Source organism: Pseudorasbora parva, chromosome 14 (assembly GCF_024679245.1).
Source record: "Pseudorasbora parva isolate DD20220531a chromosome 14, ASM2467924v1, whole genome shotgun sequence".
In the NCBI taxonomy this organism is placed as follows: domain Eukaryota; kingdom Metazoa; phylum Chordata; class Actinopteri; order Cypriniformes; family Gobionidae; genus Pseudorasbora; species Pseudorasbora parva.
Window position 1 is genome coordinate 9,775,538 of NC_090185.1, and position 23,614 is coordinate 9,799,151.

At 39.0% G+C, this 23,614-nt stretch overlaps 2 protein-coding genes across 2 annotated transcripts; both read left to right on the forward strand.

Annotated features, from left to right (window-relative positions):
- The first annotated feature begins 3,809 nt into the window (after positions 1-3,809).
- LOC137039709 (CD48 antigen-like) lies at positions 3,810-7,313 on the forward strand. Its single transcript, XM_067414983.1, has 4 exons — positions 3,810-3,828; positions 6,325-6,642; positions 6,786-7,091; positions 7,168-7,313. Exons 1-4 carry the CDS (start codon positions 3,810-3,812, stop codon positions 7,311-7,313), a joined length of 789 nt encoding a protein of 262 aa, XP_067271084.1.
- Positions 7,314-11,399: 4,086 nt separating this feature from the next.
- Positions 11,400-22,013, forward strand: LOC137040718 (SLAM family member 9-like). The gene is made up of 8 exons (XM_067416490.1): positions 11,400-11,540; positions 12,779-12,871; positions 14,412-14,421; positions 17,097-17,414; positions 18,191-18,481; positions 18,558-18,668; positions 21,424-21,527; positions 21,960-22,013. The coding sequence occupies exons 1-8, from the start codon at positions 11,400-11,402 to the stop codon at positions 22,011-22,013; spliced, it is 1,122 nt and encodes a 373-aa protein (XP_067272591.1).
- The last annotated feature ends 1,601 nt before the right edge of the window (positions 22,014-23,614 follow it).

The following is a 23,614-nucleotide window of genomic DNA, read 5'->3' on the forward strand; positions in this document are numbered from 1 at the left end:
ACACAGGCCAGCCTTCGCTCCACACGTGCATCAATGACCCTTGGCCGCCCATGACCCTGTCGCCGGTTCTCCACTGTTCCTTCCTTGCAGCACTTTCAATAGATACTGACCACTGCAGACCGGGAACAGCCCACAAGAGCTGCAGTTTTGGAGATGCTCTCACTCAGTTGTCATAATGTTATGCCGGATCAGTACATCAGTACAGAAAGAACTGTTTTTTTTTTTTTTTATGAACTGACTTTTTTTCCAACAGATCCTAAAGGTTAAAGGTAGATCAATATGAATAGATTCATAATGTAACACATTCAAACGAACAAAAAGAACATCACTGATTTGCATATTCACTCATCAGACAAACGATAATGAGTCTGATGGATTATCTTGTGCAGTTTAATGAACGTCAAATAAACCACATCCTGTTTCTCCACCACTAATGACAGTTTCTCAGGCTGCACCTGTTTTTGTGTGTTGTGTTAAGTTCAGGACTATTATGATGAAGTTATTCAAGGACCTTTAGTTTGAATTCTCTCTCTTCTTTCTCACAGGGTGATTCTTTTCCCAATTTGATAAATACTAATTTGAAAAAGAGACTTTTTTTCCCCATAGGTAGAAAATTAAAAGAAAAACATTCTAAACTTCCGACCAGTTAAATATGATTTTTTCTTCTGTTTCTCTCCCTCTGTGTCAAACTCATCTTGGTTTATATTTTTGTTGTTTTTTTCTCTTGAGTAGATTACAGTTTTTCAAAACTGTTCAAAGTAGCAGGACAGGAAGAAGTTCTTCGCCTACAAACTAAACACACATGACCTAAATACATTCTCACATGCAGAATGTGTCCACCCTACAGACGAAACCACATTTCTGTAGAAAACCGACCGCAGCAGCTTTCAGTTTGACTCAGAAGATGAGCTTCAGTGTGGAGTGGCAAAAGATTTGATCTATGTACTTTTTCCATTCTCTATAATGTAGAATAAATATAAATCATGTTAAAATCACTTAGAGTTAAACTTTGCTATACTATTTCTAGAAAAGTTGGGACATTTTGTAAAATGCAAATAAAATCAAGAATCTGATTTGTATCTCCTTCACCTGCATTTAACCGACAAAAGTACAAAGAAAGGATTTCCACTGCTTTCATTGACCAGCTTTACTGTATTTTGCAGATATAAACACATTTTGATTTTGATGGCTGCATCACACTCTTAAAAAGTGTCATTTTACCGCTGTGTCACATCAACTTTTCCTTTTAATTACACTTTTCAGGAACTGAGAATACGAAAATTGTTGCAGTTTTGCTAGTGGAATTTTTACCTAATCTCGCCTTACACAAAACTAGACTGTCTAGAAAACCACTCTGATGAAGCTTGTGCAGAATGAGGCCTGATATTGTCTTCCTTCCCATGAAAGATGGCATATTGATAGCAGTTCATGTCTCTTTATAATTCCAATACATGCCTTCACTTCAGTGGCACCTTCACACACACAAGTCACCCATGCCATTTGCGCCAAAGCACAGACAGATGTTTGCTACTGTATCTGTTCCTGATGAAAGTTTGGATGGCCACTTTCATTTTTAGAACAAGCTGAAACATGGACTCATCTGACCACAGTCTTTTAGACCGTGGGGGCTTTCGCATCGGGCAGTTCTAGAAAATGAGTTCTAGGAATTAGGCACCAGGGTGGTTCCCAGACAACTAAAAGTTTCCCTTTGAAAAAAATTCTGGTTGCATTCACACTGCCAGTAGGAACTCTATGAACAAGAAAAAATATGAACGATGAGTCTTCACTACCTTCCACTGTAGCAAAGTGAAACCGGCAACGTCTGAATATGGCGCTGACATCTTGTGCGGATCTGGGACCAGACTCTTGAAAATGCAGGACCCGAGTCTGCGCAGTTGAAAATGTGGGACCCAAGTCTACACAGTTGAAAATGTGGGACCAGACTCTGCGCAGTTGAAAATGTGGGACCAGACTCTGCGCAGTTGAAAATGCGGGACCAGACTCTGTGCAGTTGAAAATGCGGGACCCGAGTCTGCGCAGTTGAAAATGCGGGACCCGAGTCTGCGCAGTTGAAAATGCGGGACCCGAGTCTGCGCAGTTGAAAATGCGGGACCCGAGTCTGCGCAGTTGAAAATGCGGGACCCGAGTCTGCGCAGTTGAAAATGCGGGACCAGACTCTGTGCAATTGAAAATCCGGGACCAGACTCTGCGCAGTTGAAAATGCGGGGCCCGAGTCTGCGCAGTTGAAAATGCGGGACCCGAGTCTGCGCAGTTGAAAATGTGGGACCAGACTCTGCGCAGTTGAAAATGCGGGACCAGACTCTGTGCAATTGAAAATCCGGGACCAGACTCTGCGCAGTTGAAAATACAGGACCAGACTCTGCGGGACCCGGGTCTGCGCAGTTGAAAATGTGGGACCCGAGTCTGCTCAGTTGAAAATGCGGGACCCGAGTCTGCTCAGTTGAAAATGCGGGACCCGAGTCTGCTCAGTTGAAAATGCAGGACCCGAGTCTGCTCAGTTGAAAATGCGGGACCCGAACCCGAGTCTGCTCAGTTGAAAATGTGGGACCCGAGTCTGCGCAGTTGAAAATGCGGGACCCGAGTCTGCGCAGTTGAAAATGTGGGACCCGAGTCTGCGCAGTTGAAAATGTGGGACCAGACTCTGCGCAGTTGAAAATGCGGTACCCGATTCTGCGCAATTGAAAATGCAGGACCCGAGTCTGCTCAGTTGAAAATGCGGGACCTGAGTCTGCTCAGTTGAAAATGCGGGACCCGAACCCGAGTCTGCTCAGTTGAAAATGTGGGACCCGAGTCTGCGCAGTTGAAAATGCGGGACCCGAGTCTGCGCAGTTGAACATGTGGGACCCGAGTCTGCGCAGTTGAAAATGTGGGACCAGACTCTGCGCAGTTGAAAATGCGGGACCAGACTCTGCGCAGTTGAAAATGCGGGACCCGATTCTGCGCAATTGAAAATGCAGGACCCGAGTCTGCGCAGTTGAAAATGTGGGACCAGAGTCTGCTCAGTTGAAAATGCGGGACCCGAACCCGAGTCTGCTCAGTTGAAAATGCGGGACCAGAGTCTGTGCAGTTGAAAATGCGGGACCCGATTCTGCGCAATTGAAAATGCAGGACCCGAGTCTGCTCAGTTGAAAATGCGGGACCTGAGTCTGCTCAGTTGAAAATGCGGGACCCGAACCCGAGTCTGCTCAGTTGAAAATGTGGGACCCGAGTCTGCGCAGTTGAAAATGCGGGACCCGAGTCTGCGCAGTTGAAAATGTGGGACCCGAGTCTGCGCAGTTGAAAATGTGGGACCAGACTCTGCGCAGTTGAAAATGCGGGACCAGACTCTGCGCAGTTGAAAATGCGGGACCCGATTCTGCGCAATTGAAAATGCAGGACCCGAGTCTGCGCAGTTGAAAATGTGGGACCAGAGTCTGCTCAGTTGAAAATGCGGGACCCGAACCCGAGTCTGCTCAGTTGAAAATGCGGGACCAGAGTCTGTGCAGTTGAAAATGCGGGACCCGATTCTGCGCAATTGAAAATGCAGGACCCGAGTCTGCTCAGTTGAAAATGCGGGACCCGAACCCGAGTCTGCTCAGTTGAAAATGCGGGACCCTAACCAGAGTCTGTGCAGTTGAAAATGCGGGACCCGAACCAGAGTCTGTGCAGTTGAAAATGCGGGACCCGAACCAGAGTCTGCGCTGTTGAAAATGCGGGACCCGAACCCGAGTCTGCGCTGTTGAAAATGTGGGACCAGAGTCTGCTCAGTTGAAAATGCGGGACCCGAACCCGAGTCTGCTCAGTTGAAAATGCGGGACCCGAACCAGAGTCTGTGCAGTTGAAAATGCGGGACCCGAACCAGAGTCTGCGCAGTTGAAAATGAAGGACCCGAACCCGAGTCTGCGCAGTTGAAAATGCGGGACCCGAGTCTGCGCAGTTGAAAATGAAGGACCCGAACCCGAGTCTGCGCAGTTGAAAATGCGGGACCCGAGTCTGCGCAGTTGAAAATGAAGGACCCGAACCCGAGTCTGCGCAGTTGAAAATGCGGGACCCGAACCAGAGTCTGTGCAGTTGAAAATGCGGGACCCGAGTCTGCGCAGTAGAAAATGCGGGACCCGAGTCTGCGCAGTTGAAAATGAAGGACCCGAACCCGAGTCTGCGCAGTTGAAAATGCGGTACCCGAGTCTGCGCAGTTGAAAATGAAGGACCCGAACCCGAGTCTGCGCAGTTGAAAATGCGGGACCCGAACCAGAGTCTGCGCAGTTGAAAATGCGGGACCCGAACCCGAGTCTGCGCAGTTGAAAATGCGGGACCCGAGTCTGCGCAGTTGAAAATGCGGGACCCGAGTCTGCGCAGTTGAAAATGCGGGACCAGACTCTGGGCAGTTGAAAATGCGGGACCCGAACCCAAGTCTGCGCAGTTGAAAATGCGGGACCCAAGTCTGCGCAGTTGAAAATGCGGGACCCGAACCCGAGTCTGCGCAGTTGAAAATGCGGGACCCGAGTCTGCGCAGTTGAAAATGCGGGACCCGAGTCTGCGCAGTTGAAAATGCGGGACCCGAGTCTGCGCAGTTGAAAATGAAGGACCCGAGTCTGCGCAGTTGAAAATGCGGGACCCAAGTCTGCGCAGTTGAAAATGCGGGACCCGAACCCGAGTCTGCGCAGTTGAAAATGGGTCAAAGCATTTAAGGGGTCAAAGGTCATGCACATTCAAGAGGTTTCTCATCTTATCACAATACAATGTATGGTGGATGGTTATCTTGCATCAAGTGATTTTTTTGATAAGACAATTCTCTGATGAGCTATCTTTATCTATGATCCATCTTTACTTGCAAATACTGAGATGCTGTGACAAGGTACCCCAGTTTTGATGGAGAAAAAACTCACCTATTTTTCAGAGAGTACCTCACAAAAAAAGCAAAATAAATGACCAAAATAAGGGATATTTCGCCCAGTTAAAGTCTTAATAACAGCACAATGAACTATGAGATTATATCATGCAAACGCAGGGTTGTGAAACTAGGAGGGTCAAACTCTGCCGCTGTCGTGGGAGGATTCACACATCAACATTTCTGCTGCGTTCAGCTGATAGTTTTATTAGATCAGACACGGACAACTAAAGAAAATGTTTCACATGGTTGTCTTCTGTTCATGCTTGTGGAATCTGATCGGTGAGTTACAAAAACATTTGTTTGGCTTAATTTTTTTTACATTTTATAGTAATAAAGCAGCTGCTACTGTTCAAATGAGATTATTTTAATCTGCTGTTATGTACCAGATGAATCATTAATATTGTGAACTTTGAATTGAGTCTGTTCAGAATTTTACACTGTAATGAAACATTAAAAGTCATTGAACCTTAAGGAAATCTCGACAGTAAATGTAAAAGTCTCTTTTTATGCTCTGGAGGCTCAGAAAAACATAATTGAGTAGCTTTTAAAGTTCAGGCCATTTTTTATTCTTAAGAAATGGATTCACCAGCACAATTAAACTTGTACTTTTAATCTGCAATTATAATAATGAATTTGTTTTTAATAAATTCCTTTAAAATAAACTAAAGATTAAGGATGTGTTCCTCCTTAAAGATTAATATTAAATCAAGGTTTAGCTAATAAATCTGTTGTACCAAATGTTAAACTTTGAAATAAGCAGATTTACATTTAAACCATCATTTTGATGCTCCTTTACATTTAAGATCGATTAACTTTGACCCTAAACTCCCTAAAGAAGCCGCATGACTGCAAAAGTTTTTGCTAATTTTGGAAACCTGTTTGCTTTGCGTTCATATTTTTAATAATACATTTATGTTTTTAGTGTATTAAATAGCCTGGAATATTTAGTTTGAAATTCCAGTGTATTACTGCTTATTGGGTCATTAGCTTGTTTAAAATTGACATTTGTAAAAGTAATATTAACAATAATTATTGACTAAGAAAAGTAGCAATAAGCTTTTATGCCTTATTTTTTCATAAATGATGCTGCCATATTACTCCATTAATGCAATCACATCACGCTGCTGTAATGTTTTCTCTGCGTGATTCTGACTCTCAGGAACGGTAGCGGTTAGCAGTTTACAGTAGAAGTTTGTAAAGACAGACGGCATTTTACACATTTATTATTCATTATCAAAGGAGCATCCTCCCTATTGCAGTGATATACTGATAAGATATAGATTTCATTTTATCCTTATTGGTGCAAAAGTTTTTATTTTGTGTTTCTGCTGCTTTTGGATGTTGTCAACTTTACATGTAAATGATACAATCTTCAGCTGATTTCAGGCTTTGTAAAACATCAGAGTCCGTAAAATGTAAAATCTGTCCATCAGGTGTGTTTGGTGAGTCAGTGTCAATGACTGAAGGAGATAATGTCACTCTAAACGCTGATGGTACTGAAATACGTGAAGACGACGACATACTGTGGAAATATGGAGCTGAAAACTCTCTGATAGCTAAAATGAAGAAAAAGAACCAAACCTTCTCCACATATAACGGCACTGATGGGAGATTCAGAGACAGACTGAAGCTGGACGATCAAACTGGATCTCTGACCATCACAAACATCTCAACTGAACACACTGGAGATTATCAACTAGAGATAACTGGAGCGAAAAAATCATCAAAAACATTCAGAGTTTCTGTCTATGGTGAGATGTCATTTATCTAAACATGCACACATTGTATTTACATATTCATACATTAAATAATTGCATTTGATTCATTAGTCTACAATTCACAACACTGAAAATAGACTGATTGTTCAATTTTCCACTTATTTTCTTTTTTCCAGCTCATATACCTGTTCCTGTCATCAGCAGAAACTGTTCATCATCATCAAATTGTTCACTAGTGTGTTCATCATCATCCTCATGTTCACTGGTGTGTTCGGTGTTGAATGTGAGTCATGTGACTCTCTCCTGGTTCAAAGGAAACAGTTTATTGTCCAGCATCAGTGTGTCTGATCTCAGCATCAGTCTCTCTCTACCTCTGGAGGTGGAATATCAGGATAAAAACACCTACAGCTGTGTGCTGAACAATCCCATCAGCAACCAGACCAGACATCCCGACATCACTCAACTCTGTCACACATGTGCAGGTACGGCCGCACGGCTGATATAATGTGTGTGTTTATTCACTGACCTGATCTCTGTCTTCTTTCTTTATCATTACAGCACCGGTCAGACCGTCTCCTCCTCCTCCAGTCCCAGTCTCTCTGATAGTGCTGATCTCTGCTGGATCTCTGATGGTTGTCGCTGGATTTGGGATCTTCTGCCTTTGCAAGAAATGCAGAAAAATTGAAGGCAAGTATAACAAATAATACTTTGAAAATATAGGCCTTATAGGCCTAATGGTAAATTCAATTTGTTAATGTAATTATAACATTTATTTATTTCAATTTGAAAGCCCTAATAATACAAATATTGGGAAGAACCCAATCTATTTAAGACTGAGTTTTGTGGTTTTAATGAATCTATTATAGTTCAGAGAGTTGAGACTCATGAAGAGATCACTTACGCCGAGACGACGTTCCACAAAAGAGACGCACAGAAATCTGTAAGATTATTGTTCATTTGTTCAATATTTGCATAAATTCATTCAGTCAGGTGTAGATCAGTGTGTGCTTTCTGTATAATATTGAAGCTACCAGATAAGAAATAAAAATGATGGTAAACCATAATTATGACAAAAAGATAACATTATGACTAAATCATAATTGTGATATAAAAAATTCAAAATTATGACTTCAAATATTTCTGTGATTTATAATGTTGAAATTATGACATCATTTAGACATATGTCTTCATTATGATTCACCAGAGCATTTTCTTTTCTTATGTGGTGGAGAGAGGTTTCCACATTCAAATGACCCATCGCATACATCTCAAACACAGCACCATCACATGTTTATAAAAGCCTTGCTACTTCTGAAAAAACAACAACTATACGTCACATTTTTTTTTTTTTTTTTACAGAAAGCTGAAGAGGAGGATTGTGTGGATTATGCACCAATCACAATGAGAATATGATCAAACTTCAATCTTTTTCTGTCCATATTGGACAATCATAGTCAGTATTTGAGTTTTGGGATTGATTTCATCAGGAAATCACAGCGGACATAGAGCAGGATCATCCTGAAGTGGTTTAAAGAATGAGAAACAATGGACTAATTAAAAGATCTCCTAAAAACTCAAGGTAATTGTGTGCTACTGCTGCTAAACTGTAGCGCTCACTACCCGTCACTCTCCATAACATTTAGTCTACTTTCAAGACCCAGCTATGTAGGGGAGACCGGGTATGGTTGTAACAATTTTTTCTTCAGCATCTCAAACTACCCTTTTTTAGCAACACGTCTGAACATTTTAGGCAAACAACTTTTTTGAAGTTTGTCTACTACAAATGGCAACAATTTAAATTTCTACAACTATATCAGAGACTTGGTGAGATGACGACGAATACAAATTGGTCTGCCCCGCCGCTGTCATCCATTGTTTCGCTAGCTGTATTAGCATGGCGCTAAATTAACAGGAGATTTATACACCATTCTTTACTAGAGAAACTACACTGTGACCTGATGTAACTCATTAAACATTATCTACAACAGTAGAAGTACTAAACAAAATATTATCTTGTTTTTATTTTTACTTTCTTACCTCAGAATTGGATTTTCTGCTGTAGCTTCAGGAGATCAATCAACACAGACTGGAAAACCTCCATGTGGGATCATAGAGGAAGCCAGAGGAAACTGAAGCTGTCATACGAGACCTATCTTGTGATTTGAGGAATTGGTGGTGTTAGAACTCTCCCCGAGTTACAAATAAACCCGGTATCTCCTATCGTTTTGATATCAATAACGTGGCTGCATGTGGCCGTATGCGTGTGGAATATATGCATAATGTACCATGTATAGCGACCTTGAGCAATGGATGCTATAAAACTTCATCTCCAAAAGACTTTACCACAAAATGTAATCTTATATAAAAGATTACATTGGAGCGTTTTAATTTTTTACTCTTAAAGTCAAAAGTGCGAAATGTAGAGCAAACTAAAGTGATGGAGACCCTGCTGTGGTCTCATGTTTGTCTGTATGTAAGTGTGGTTGGGTGAACATCTTGTGCACGTTTCTGCTGCTGGACGCTTGTAGTTTGATGTCTGTTTGTGATTGCATCTGAGGTGTGAAAAGTGTGTCTGCACAATAGCTTGTGGTTGAAGATGTTTTTTCCATTACTGCTTACACGAAACCATTTGACTTCTGCTCATGAGAGAAACCACTTTACTATATAATACTGAACCCAGTAATAGTGCTGGTCCCCATTTTGCTGCCTAAACTGCCCTGACCTGTCGAGGCATGGACTCCACTAGACTCCTGAAGGTGTGCTGTGGTATCTCCTGGTTAGTCCTGTAAGTTGCGAGGTGAGGCCTCCATGGATCGGACTTGTCTGTGCTGGGACCCACACTGTTCTCTATGTACATGCTTCTCCTTGGAAAAATCATTAGCAGACATGGTACATCATTCCATTGTTATGCTGATGACACAGCTTTATCTACGACAACCTCCCCTGCCAACATCCACACTGACCACCTGCCTGGAGAAGATAGAGACATGGATGAGCCTCAATTTCCTCCAGTTAAACTGTTCCAAAACAAATGCTATCTTAATTGGTACGCAACATCAGCTTCGCTCTTCGACCATCACCAGCATTACTTTCTCTGGCCAAAATATCACCCTTTCCACATCTGTCAATAATTTAGGGGTCAAAATGGATTCTCACCTCACCTTTGACACCCACATCAAACACCTCAACAAGACTTCGTTCTTTCACCTCAAGAACATCACCAAACTCCGTCCAACTCTCAGCCTGGCTGATGCAGAGAGGCTCGTCCATGCCTTTGTCTCCTCCAGGCTGGACTACTGTAATGCACTCCTCATCGGGATGTCTGGCAAAACCATCTAGATTACAATACATCCAAAACAGCGCTGCCAGAATCCTGATGAGGGTGCGCAAGCATGAACATTAGGGGTGTAACGATACGCGTATTCGTATTGAACCGTTCGGTACGAGGCTTTCAGTTCGGTACGCGGTACGCATTATGTACCGAACGGTTCTTGAACTAATTAATTAGATTTGGAAAATAAAAAAGTGTGTGAAATATAATAATATGCGTTCAACAAGGTAGCCCAATAACCAAAACGACGTAACAGGCAATGCCCCTGACACCGCCGAAGTGAAAGAAAAAAAAAACACCATATATGTTTTAGGCTGCTCAGTCAGGTGCTCGCTTACTCAGTAGGCTACGCGCTGAATGCTCGTGGCAAAATGGCAATTACGTTTAACAAACCAGAAATAGAAGATCCTCCAATAACCAACAGGTCTGGTGTTTGGGTGAACTTTGGATTATTTGTAAGCCATGATGGTGTTGGCAAGAGAGATGGATTAAAAAACAACGGTCTGTCGCATTTGCTGATGGTACAGCAGCGGGAATAATTCATGTCATGTCAATCAACTCATTTACGCCGACAACAAGACGATAAAAAGGAGAAACAGCCACAAACTATCCCACAAACTATCCCCGCAGCATTTAGACAGACATTTCCAACTTATTCAAATGGCAAAAGACATCACCGCGGCGAGTGGTCCATTTATAGCCGCGGATATGAGACCCAACGCCTGTTTCACGCATACTCCGTCTGCAGTGCGTGTGCGGTGTGTATTTTTTCCCGTACCCATGTTAACGGATTACAGCTTTCACACTGCACGCGGATGCTGTCCGTCAGTCCATTCCAGGAGCGTTGCGTCTGCAGCAGTGCACGGATCGTTTTCGTACCGAGTCTATTTTTTGCTGCGCTGCGTTGCTGCATTACGCCGGCTTCACACTGCACGCTTAAGCAGGGCGTAAGCAGCGCGTATTTTTTTCGGCGCTCATGTTAACAGATGAGTGCATTCACACCGACAGCAGAGGCAGCGCAGCAGCGCGTAGCAGGAGCAGAGCAGAAGCGGCAGTGCCGCGATCGTTTCGGCGCCAGGTCTATTTTTGACGCGCTGCTCACGATGAATTAAAGCCACAGTACATTGTTCTGATCAAAATTAACCTGGTTAACATGAAAAATAACACATTTAACCATGAAATAATTTAGTGAAGTGTCCCGTGTGTTTCTCAGTCACCAGATGACATCCGGCGCTGTGGGAAAAAAAAAGTTCTACACAAAAACCGAAGTCACTGCCATAAGTTTTTTGCCTGAACTACAAAACTAATTTTAAATAATGTATGCAAGTTTATCTTAAATTAAATATGAATTAAATTATGTATATATGATAACTATATGCTGGCATAAAAACAGAAAGGATAAACAAAAAAGCACGTGGTGTCAGGCAGTGTTCTTCAGAGTGCTCCTGGAAAGACAGCAATGGATGACACTGGTCTCCTCGTGGAGGTTGAGAAGCACACAGTTCTCTATAATCCACACAATTTGCTTTATAAAGACTTGCAAGTGAAGGAAAAAGCATGGGAGGAAGTTGGTGAGCGTGAACGGCTCTTGATGCTGATGGTAAGTCATTTTAAAGTGTTTTTGTCAATCTTTCGTTGCCTCACGAATGAACAACTAAATATAGGTAAATAGAATATACACATTAATATAGCACACATACAGTATAGACATGTAGATAGACTATGATGTGCGTTATTTTGTCATTTAAAAAAAACGTTTTTAGATCATTTGCTCATTTAGCCTACAATATATCATTAAGAAGTTTCCTCTTAGTTATTACAGTCATTTATGAATTATCTTTAAGAGGTTTATGATGGGTAATGCATGTAAATTTGATGCCTATCCAATATTTCAAGACAATTCCCTGAAGTTTCTCTTTTTAGATCTGTGCTTTTCATGGACATATAGTGTGATGGCCTTTCTTCTATCAAAAACTCGCACTAAACAAAATAAAAAAACATCAGAAACAAGTGAAACGATTTTTAAAAATAAAATTAGCTTCATGATAAATCTTTGCTTTATTTCCATTTAAAATACATTAAAGAGAAATGCAAACGTATCCATTATAGAGTAGGCTACTCTGTACACAACTGCGCGTGACAACTGCGCGCGACAAACGCTGCCTGTGTGAAAGAAAAAAGTGCGCGCGCTGCTACTGCTTTACCCACGCGCTGCTTCGGTGCTGCCTACGCCCTGCTTACGCGTGCAGTGTGAAGCCGGCGTTAAAGTGGTAGAACATTGTTCACATTAAAATAAGCATGTACTGACGCGAAAATCTGGTAATTTCACCACAGATGCATATCATTTAAAATATACTCTTGTTTCAAAGTCAACACATGGCTTTTTTTCTCAAGTAAAGCAACAAAACGGCACCTTAGGCTACCTGGCTTTAGGTAAAAAAAAAAAAATGCCATAATGGATAGCACTCGTACTTTCTTGGAGGTGAAAAGCAAAGTTCTTTTCGACCTGCAGGATTTCTTTTAAAAGGGGTTAAAAACGAAAGAAAAGACGAGAGTCGGCTGTTTTTGAATAGACTATTGTAAGTTTCTAATTTAAAATGTTTGTGATTTAAAACTATGTTTAAATATTTTGCCACTAGTGTGAGCTAAATCTAAAGTATATAAATATGAATAAATGAATTTAATAAAATGTTGTTTAAATGTAGTAGGCTACCTAACCTGACTTCTATTAAAGAGTAAACAAAGAGAATTGGAATTCTGACGAGGCATGTTCAGTAAAAAATTTTGGATTTTAAATTAAAAATAATGAATCAATGCTGTGTTTGTGGTGTGCAACAGTGGATCAGCTGCGGACTGCAAGCAGCTTATGTGAAAACACTACAGGGTGTGGGGCTCCTGCAACGCACACGCAACGCAACACGCACCGCTAATGTAAAGAGCTAATGTCTTATTCCTGTAACTACATAGAAGATGGGTAAAGTATAGCTCCATCATTGTTCAATGTAAAAAAAAAAATCATACTTTGTTAGTTTTAATAAAAAAATAATAAAAAAGTAATTTATCTGCCAATTTTTTCTTTTTGCTGTATCTAAAACATACCGAACCGTGACACCAGTGTATCGTATCGAACCGAACCGTGAATTTTGTGAACCGTTACACCCCTAATGAACATATCACCCCCATCCTGAAATCTCTTCACTGGCTACCTGTCCGGTTGAGAATTGAATATAATGTTTCACTCCTCACCCATCAGTGTATTCACGGACATGCCCCCCTTTACCTACAGGAACTTCTCACCTACCCGATTTCTTCACGCACTGTTCGTTTGGCAAACACAAACACCCTCCAAGTTCCGAGAACAAAACTTTGCAGCATGGGTGGTAGGGCCTTTTCATCGGCTGCTCCGAGGCTGTGGAATGCCCTGCCGGACTACCTGAGGGCCCCACAGACTACTGATGTTTTTAAACGAAACCTTAAAACATATCTTTTTACAAAAGCTTTCGAATAGATGTGTTTTATAGGTTTTATTATTTTATATGTGTGTATATATTATATATATATATATATATATATATATATATATATATATATATATATATATATATATATATATATATATTGTATTATTATTATTATTTTTTTTAAAGTGGCTTTTTACTACCACTTGGTGTTTTGTAGCACTTTAAAATTGTAAAAATGTAAAGTGCTTTACAAATAAAATTCATCATTATTATTATTATGTTTGTTCAGCAATCTGATCTCCAGCTCGTCTGTTTGATCGGACCACACAGCCATCCTTTGCTCCCCACGTGCATCAATGACCCTTGGCCTCTCCATGACCCTGTCGCCGGTTCACCCCCGTTCCTTCCTTGGAGCACTTTTGACAGACACTGACCACTGCAGACCGGGAACACCCCACAAGAGCTGCAGTTTTGGAGATGCTCTGACCCAGTCGTATAGCCATCACAATTTGGCCCTTGTCAAACAAACTCAAATCCTTACGCTTGCCCATTTTTACTGCTTCTAACACATCAACTTTGAGGACAAAATGTTCACTTACTGCCTAATATATCCCACCCACTAACAGGTGCCGTGATGAATCAGTGTTATTCACTTCACCTGTCAGTGGTCATAATATTGTGCCTGATCAGTGTAAACTCATGCAGTGACTCTGCAGTTAAGCACTGCTGGTTTCAGTGGTTATTTCCAGCTCAACATTTCTTTCTAAGCAGAACTATTCATGATACCTTTTATTCTTATAAAGGTCACATCCTGTTTTTTTCTGTCAGTAACTGAAAACCATTATGACACTGGTGGGCGCGCCACACTTCAAAAGAGGACTCGAGGCAGAACAAACACTAAATGGAAACTGTACACTATGGAAACACTTAATGTTATTGTGACAGCTTGTTTGTTATAGTTAATAAGGAATAAAATGCAAAGAAAATAATGTGTCCGTTTAATGTTGCAGGTGATCTCAGGTAAGGTTTATATAACATTGTAGGGACATTTGGTCCCCACAATGTAATATAAATAAGCACGCGCACACACACGCGCACTCACACACACACACGCACACACACACGCACACACACTAAATGGTCCTGAAAAAAAAGGTAGAATTATTATTATTATTATTATTATTATTATTTGAGATAATATGGAACACAACTTATTTAGTTTTATGGCTAAGATTTTGCACAGTTTTAGAGTAAAACATGTTTTGGAAAATATATATTTCTTATAAAAATAAAATAGAAAATATTATTTTTGTGCAGTTTTCATAACAATAAATGTAAAATTCTGTAACTTTAAGTTCACATTTCTAAACTTTTTCACTCCAGCAATAATCTGCCAAGTTTCGTCTTTGAAAAGAGTCCAAACTTAAGTCTGTGCTCTAAAGCATTCAAGATTCACGACAGTTCAAGCTGGAAATTTCTTTATCAGTTCTATGCCAAAAAAGTGAATAAATGAAAATAAAATAAAACCAGAGGGTTATATAAATGGGTCATTCAGTTTTTCGTAGTTTATTGTGTTGTAGTCACATTTTAATGTTAGGGTATGGGTTAATGTTGAGTGAACTGATGGACCCAGGACCCTAGGTGTTTGTTTAATACGTCTGCTTGATAATGTGTGTTAATAAACTAGCAGAAGTTTTTTTTTTATTATTGCAGGTGAATCACTGGTAAAACATCTGCTATAATACTATAATATCTGCTATACTAATATCTGCAATAATAGGGGTTAATGTAATTATCCATCTAGTGTTCCAAATTAGACTTAACGTCTGGAACGCGTGTGTGTGTGTGTGTGTGTGTGTGTGTGTGTGTGTGTGTTTGTTTGATTAATGAGGACACAAATTTGTATAATGACATGGGTATTATACTGGTATTACAACGCAAACTTGGTTTATGAGGACATTTCCTGGGTCCTCGAAATTAAAAAGCATACTAAACAATGTTTTATTAAAAGTGTAAAAATGCAGAACTTTTGTGTGATAGGTAGGGGGATAGAATATTTAGTGTAAAAACCATTATGACTATTGAATGTCCTCATAATGATAGGTGTGTGTGTGGCTCCCTTTTCGCATTCTGTTGGATCTTTGTTAATATTACTTCATATTGGATATTACTCGTCTTCCTCGTCTGTTTGCCAGCAGCCATCCGTGACAGTAACAAGTCTTAGGAATGACTAAATGACACTTACTATCGCCAGTCACACTGAAGCTCTTTATGATTCTGCTGATGAGGAAGTCCAGAGTCTGTGTGTGTGATGGTCAGAGATCAGTCTGATGATCCAGCTTCAGTCTGTAAATGTAACACAAGTAACAGGAACAGCTGAAGATCATCATTGATTCACACATCAGACAATGTCTTGAACAACTTAATGAACATCATACAAACTCACATCCTGATTTCACCTGCAATAAAGCATCCCAGGACAATCTCTAGAATGTGAACACGTTTCTTTTTTACTACGTTGATATTATTTATTTTTAAAACAAAATAAGTACAGACTAAACTTGTGAATAAGTGTTAATTATGATCATCGTTTTTCTGTCCTCTCAAAGGCAGTTTCTCATCATGTTTCTGTAGATTAAAGTTCAACGAAGCAGGACAGGAAGAAACTCTTCACCTACAAACTAAACACACACATTACCCGTTCTCTCACCCATAAGACGTGTCCACCCAACAGATCAAACCACATCTTAAAAAACAAAAAAAAAACAAAAAAACACAACAGCAGCAGGTTTCAGTTTGACTCAGAAGAGTTCGTCTTAACAAGCAGATGAACTATAACATAATATGATCTGTAAATGCAGCGAGTGAAGGAGGGTCAGACTCTGTGATGGGAGGATTCACACCAGCGTCAGTGTTTCCAGCAGATAGTTTCAGCAGACACTGAACAACCGAAGAAAATGTCTCACAGGTTGTTCACATGCGTTTTATTCTGTTTGTGCTGGTGCCGTCTGATTGGTAAGTTATAAAACATTTTATTTTAATATTGTTCTATTTCAGAGAAATACAGAGGCTGCTTCACTCTCAGGACAAAAGGTACAAAAGTTGTCACACTTTCAAAAGCTACTAATGTGATACTAATATATCCTTTAAGATACTAATATGCATCATCTAGGGATAGCAAGTGCACCTTTTGAAAGGGTCCTGTCCCAGTAACAGCTTGTGTACTTTTGTGTACTTTAAATTTAAATTTCTAGGTCCAGTAATGTCATGAAAATAATGGACATTTATACAGTGATTTAAAAAAAAAAATACAGGACAACAAATAAACATTTACAAAAGTCATAAAAATACATTAGTCAAAATGTGCAGGTCTCATTTAAGTAAAATAATGTATTGAAAAAGTTCATCTCAATTAAACGTGTACTCAATCTGCCGTATTTATTTCCGCTTGTTCTCAATAAATGACGTCTCTTTAAACACTGATGTTCCTCCACAGCCGATGACTCTAAATCAAACATTGAGGATGTGTTGCACCAAATGAGTTAAACTTCAATAATTTAAATCAAGATTTATTAAATAATTCAGTTGCACCCAAATTTGTGTGACTCACATTTAAACCATAATTTTGATCCTGGTTTTAGAAAAACTTTTTCAAGCTTTATAAACCATCCGAAACACTAATCTGTGTTCATCAGGTGTGTTTGGTGAGTCAGTGTCAGTCACTGAAGGAGATTCTGTCACTCTAAACACTGATCTTACTGAAATACGTGAAGACGACGACATACTGTGGACATTTGGAGCTGAAAACTCTCACATAGCTAAAATCAGCATTGAGAGACAAATCTTCTCCACATCTGTTGGTCCTGACGGGAGATTCAGAGACAGACTGAAGCTGGATCATCAAACTGGATCTCTGACCATCACAAACATCACAACTGAACACGCTGGAGATTATCAACTAGTGATAAAGGGAGCGAAACTGACGACAAAAACATTCAGAGTTTCTGTCTATGGTGAGTAGAGATCATTTGTTCGTTCACATCTTGTTTTATTTTTCTTTAACTTTTTAGCATTTAATTTTTTTTTTTTTACTACTTTAGTGTGCGAGATGACAAACCTAATTAACAGGATTAAAGAGAGTATTATTTTACAATAAATTACTGTAGACATTTACAGTGAAATTAATACATGCTGGGTAATTTTCCTTCAAATGAATCAACAGCAGAATGATGTCACAATAACTTACTGCTTGTTGTCTGAAGTTGTCTTTAACCATGAAAGAAATGATATCGTTTACCACAGTAATTGTTCTGTCAGTATAATGGTGATCAGTGTTGCTTGTGATCTTGGAAGGGCATGTTCATATATTTACATTTCTGATCTAGCCAGAAGTGTGGCAATTAAAATACATTTGTTAATCATCATTTGTTCAAAAAAAATGGTGGCAAGCTAGAATATGAAATAAGCTAATTGTCTGATTTTAAGTCAAATCATAAATATGAAGATTTTTGTTTTAGATTTATGCCAACGTATCGATAACTTATTTCATATAGATCGGTCTTTTACATTAATGAAGCAACTGCTGAGATTCATCTCTGAAAGATGTGACATCATCTTACAACACAAGGCTATTTTCTAGTAAGCACCACTTCATGATGCACAGACATACAAAACACAGCAAATAAAAAAACTAAATGAATATATATTTTTACAGTGCATTTACTTACGCATTAAACCAAGCCTTTTTTATTAGATTTATCTGTATTCTTCTTATTCTCTCGTTTTCCAGCTCGTCTGCCTGTTCCTGTCATCATTAACTTTTCAAACTGTTCCTCTTCATCCTCCTCATGTTCACTGGTGTGTTCATCATCAGTGTTGAATGTGAGTCATGTGACTCTCTCCTGGTTCAAAGGAAACAGTTTATTGTCCAGCATCAGTGTGTCTAATCTCAGCATCAGTCTCTCTCTACCTCTGGAGGTGGAATATCAGGATAAAAACACCTACAGCTGTGTGCTGAACAATCCCATCAGCAACCAGACCAGACATCCCAACATCACTCAACTCTGTCACACATGTGAAGGTACGGCAGCACGGCTGATATAATGTGTGTGTTTATTCACTGACCTGATCTCTGTCTTCTTTCTTTATTATTATAGCACCGTCTCCTCCTCTAGTCTCTCTGATAGTGCTGATCTCTGCTGGATCTCTGGTGACTGTTGCTGGATTTGGGATCTTCTGGATCTGCAGGAAACACAGAAAAAATTATTGTAAGTGTAACCTACAGCTATTAACAAGTGTTATAACAAATATTAATTAATATCATTACAGTAATAGTACAATTGAAAAATATACTCCAAACACATTATTCAATCGATAGTCCATATTATAACTGAATATTTAAATACATATTCATGTAGGTAACCATTTAGTCCTAAATAATGTTGGTTATTATTTTTTTCAAGCAGTTCAGATTTGTGAAGATGAGAAAACTGCTGTTCTGTTTCATCCTCCGTCGTTCTATGAAAGAAACACACACACATGGGTAAGATCATTTAACATTTGTGTGTGTGTGTGTGTTTGTTTGATTAATGAGGACACAAATTTGTATAATGACATGGGTATTATACTGGTATTACAACGCAAACTTGGTTTATGAGGACATTTCCTGGGTCCTCGAAATTAAAAAGCATACTAAACAATGTTTTATTAAAAGTGTAAAAATGCAGAAAAATGTATCATTTCAGCAGTGAGTCAGATGGAGATCAGTGTGTGATTGTGTTTCTGTCTGTATAATCATCATCAACTGAAGACAATTACTGATACTTTTCTGAAATAATTAGTCATTTGCACTGAATATGTTTTAAAGCAACTGAGAAACACTAAAATGTTTCAGGATGTTTGAAAGCAACTAACTGTATAATTGTCAAAAAGAAAGGACAACAAATAAACTCAAACTACTGTATTCATTCATGAAATTTTCACTTCAGGCTAATATTAATACAATATTGGTCACACTTTCTGTTGTTTTCTAGGCAAAATTGCACATTTTCCTTTTCAGCTATGGTTATGATTTAACGTAGTTAGGCCTGTGCAATTCATGCTGGTCATATAATTAGAATATTTGATTTATTTCACTAATTCCTTTCAAAAAGTAAAACTTGTATATTATATGCATTCATTACACACAGACTGATATATTTCAAATATTTATTTCTTTTAATTTTGATGATTATAACTGACAACTAAGGAAAATCTCAAATTCATTACCTCTGAAAATTTGAATATTGTGAAAAGGTTCAATATTGAAGACACCTGGTGCCACGCTCTAATCAGCTAATTAACACAAAACACCTGCAAAGGCCTTTAAATTAGGGGTGTCAACAATAATCGATTCGGCGATGCATCGCGATGCGGGGCATGAACGATTCAGCATCAATGCGGCAAAGTGCCATAATCGATTATGTGCAATTCCCCTTTATTCCACAAGGTGGCAATGTCTGATACCCAATGATGAAGTGACGTTTCACTCATAGTTACCTCTGACAGAAAACGAAACAATAATTATAATCTGCAAAACTTGAAATGGGTTAGTGATTTACTTCAGAGAGCAAGTACTAAACACAATCATATGTTAGTGTCACTGTCTCTTGTCGATGGATGTGGTCAAGAAGCTGTCAGTGATCAAAATATTGATTTTGAAGACGTTGAAAATGAGTTTGGAGAATATGCTCGAAATCGCGAATATGAGGCAGATGCTGAATCTACTGGTAAACTCTGACGAGGTCATATGATGATGGTATTAAACATCTGCTCAAACTGAATCCTTCCAAGCTCCAAAAGGTAACGAAATAGGTTTTATTTTATTCTTCTGTAGCTGTTACTCTAAAATCAGGAGTTTTATATATTATCACGACAGGTAGAGATCTATCCATGTTAAATATAGATCCAGGTCGCTAACGACCTGAATATGTAAGAATGTTTGGTGAAACAGTCATGCATTTAAGGGTTAATTGCATTTTATTTAATTTTATTTAATTACATTTTATTTTATTTAATAACTTTAATGTCAGAGATACAGGAGACACATAGCAGCCAATACAATCTGTTGTTTAATATCTGCTTGTATTGCCTCAAGACTGATGAAAAATTTGCTTTGTGTGCAGTAGAATTTTGATGCATCACAATGCATCGTAGAATCGAATTGAATCGAATCGTTACCTGGTGAATCGTAATCGAATCGAATCGTGAAGGCAGTGCCAATGCACACCCCTACTTTAAATGGTCTCTCAGTGTAGTTCTGTAGGATACACAATCATGGGGAAGACTGCTGACTTGACAATTGTCCAAAAGACGACCATTGACACCTTGCACAACGAGGCCAAGACAAAAAACGTCATTGCAAAAGATGATGGCTGTTCACAAAGCTCTGTGTCCAATCACATTAATAGGGAGGCGAAGGGAAGGAAAAGATGTGGTAGAAAAAAGTGTACAAGCAATAGACATAACCGCACCCTGGAGAGGATTGTGAAACAAAACCCATTCAAAAATGTGGGGGAGAGTCACAAAGAGTGGACTGCAGCTGGAGTCAGTGCTTCAAGAACCACTACACACAGACGTATGCAAGACATGGGTTTCAGCTGTCACATTCCTCCTGTCAAGCCACTCTTGAACAACAGACAGCGCCAGAAGCATCACGCCTGGGCTTAAGACAAAAAGGACTGATAAGTGGTCCAAAGTTATGTTCTCTGATGAAAGTAAATTTTGCATTTCCTTTGGAAATCAGGGTCCCAGAGTCGTCTGGAGGAAGAGGCACACAATCCATGTTGCTTAAGGTCCAGTGTAAGGTTCCCACTGAGTTTTCTGAGGTCCAAGGTCACCGCAGCCGTATACCAGGAAGTTTCAGAACACAACTTTATGGAGATGCAGATTTTATTTTCCAACAGGACTTGGCACCTGCACACAGTGTCAAAGCATCCAGTGCCTGGTTTGAGGATCATGATATCTCTGTTATTAATTGGCCAGCAAACTCGCCTGAATTTAACCCCATAGAAGATCTCTGGGGTATTGTGAAGAGGAAGATGCGATATGCCAGACCCAATGCAGAAGAGCTGAAGGCCACTATCAGAGCAACCTGGGCTCTCAAAACACCTGAGCAGAGCCACAGACTGACCGACTCCATGCCACGCCGCATTGCTGCAGTAATTCAGGCAAAAGGAGAACCACCTAAGTATTGAGTGCTATACATGCTCATACTTTTCATGTTCATACTTTTCAGTTGGCCAAGATTTCTAAAAATCCTTGCTTTGTATTGGTCTTAAGTAATATTAAAATTTTCTGAGATACTGAATTTTAGATTTTCCTTAGTTGTCAGTTATAAAATTAAAGTATATTAATCAAAATTAAAAGAAATAAACATTTTAAATATATCAGTCTGTGAGTAATGAATGAATATAATATACAAGTTTCACTTTTTGAATGGAATTAGTGAAATAAATAAATGTTTTGATATTCTGATATTATATGACCAGCACCTGTATCTTGTGTGATGTGTTTTACAGAAATCTGAAGAGGAGACTCACGTGGAGTATGTGTCTGTCAGCACGAGAAGATGATTCAATATTTCTCTAATATCAGATCCAGCTGTGATCATTTCACTATAGTGACTCCTGCGAGTCTATATTATTAAGATTATGCATTTGATCTTACGTACCCTACAGCTGCATGCTTTGATACACAGCACTGGTTTTAGTTGTTTCCAGCAAGAGTAGCAGAATAACAATTCTTGACATCACAACCTATTTTATAAAGAGATTAGACTGAAATCAATGTACAACGTCAGTAATTTACAGAATAAATTAAATGATTCACTATTTCAATATGGTAACATGCAAATGTCACATGACTGATCACTATTTTAAACCTCCAGCCAGTAGCAAAAAGTCAATTTAAGTCACTGCTATAATACTATAGACTAAATGTATAATTATGAGTGTGGAAATATAATGGAAATAGGCCTTTTCGCCCACATAATGGTGAAGTTAAATATAACAATAGGGGTTAATGTAACGGAAAGTGTGCTTTTCTCTGTATAGAGCGCCATCTAGTGTTCAAAATGAGGCTTCACATCTGGAACAATAATACTAGCGTGCTCAGGGTGTTTGATACAGGTCAAAAGAGCCATCTCAAGTCTCTGTGATCTTCTGCTCTCTAGATATGGCTCAGGTTCCTCCTTCAGTGACAGTCTGTGGGATTTTTTATTACAGCAATCAAAATGGTGTGTCTGAGATGTACACAATCAATCATCTATCATAAGCAGGATTAGCTCCACCATCTAATATAAGCATATAATAAATGTTATTTACACACTGGGTTCATGTTAAGGAGTGAAGTGAACAGATAGTTGGCTTGAGTAAAGGTCAGAGGTTATATGATATTGATTGAACTGATAAATGTCTCCACACTGTAAAAAATTATTTAGAAAAAAAGTTACCTGGCTGCCTTAAAATTTTTAGTTCATTGAAATTAAAATTTTGAGTTTTAAATTTTTTTTGGGGATTCGACAACCTTTATTAAAATATTATTAAAAGATTTTGTAAGCATATTGGGTAATGGTGTGTTTTATTTCTGATGACGCAGTGAAACATGCCAAATAGTGCTATTTTCATGATATATCAAATTTTTTTATGTGGTTCAGATACAATAATATTTTGAGTTTCTATTTATTAAACAAATTTCCTTCATTGTATCAACTAATTTTTTTTTATTTCAATAAACTCAAAATTTTAAGGCAACCAGGTTACTTACTTTTTTAAGATAAACCAACAAAAACCAACTTTTCTTTTTACAGTGCATCTACTATGGTTTTTAAAGAACCATAGCAGATGGTTCTTTAAAAACTAAATGATTATATTATGTGACCATTAGAATGTGGATGCACTATACAATATATATTTTTTACAATTGCTAGGGCACATTTCTCAATACTTAGGTCACTTTTTCAAAACTATACCAACTCTTAAGTTCTCTTAACAAACTTTCAACTTAGCACAGGAGTTCATTTCACATTCAAAACTACCAAAACCTATCATTCAAGTCTTAAATTAAGATATCCTTCCATATGAGCGAGAAGCTTACGCTTCTAATTTTATATTCTAAAATTCCACTCATGATATTGAGTGGCGCCACCTAGTGGGATTTTAATCACAGCAGCTAG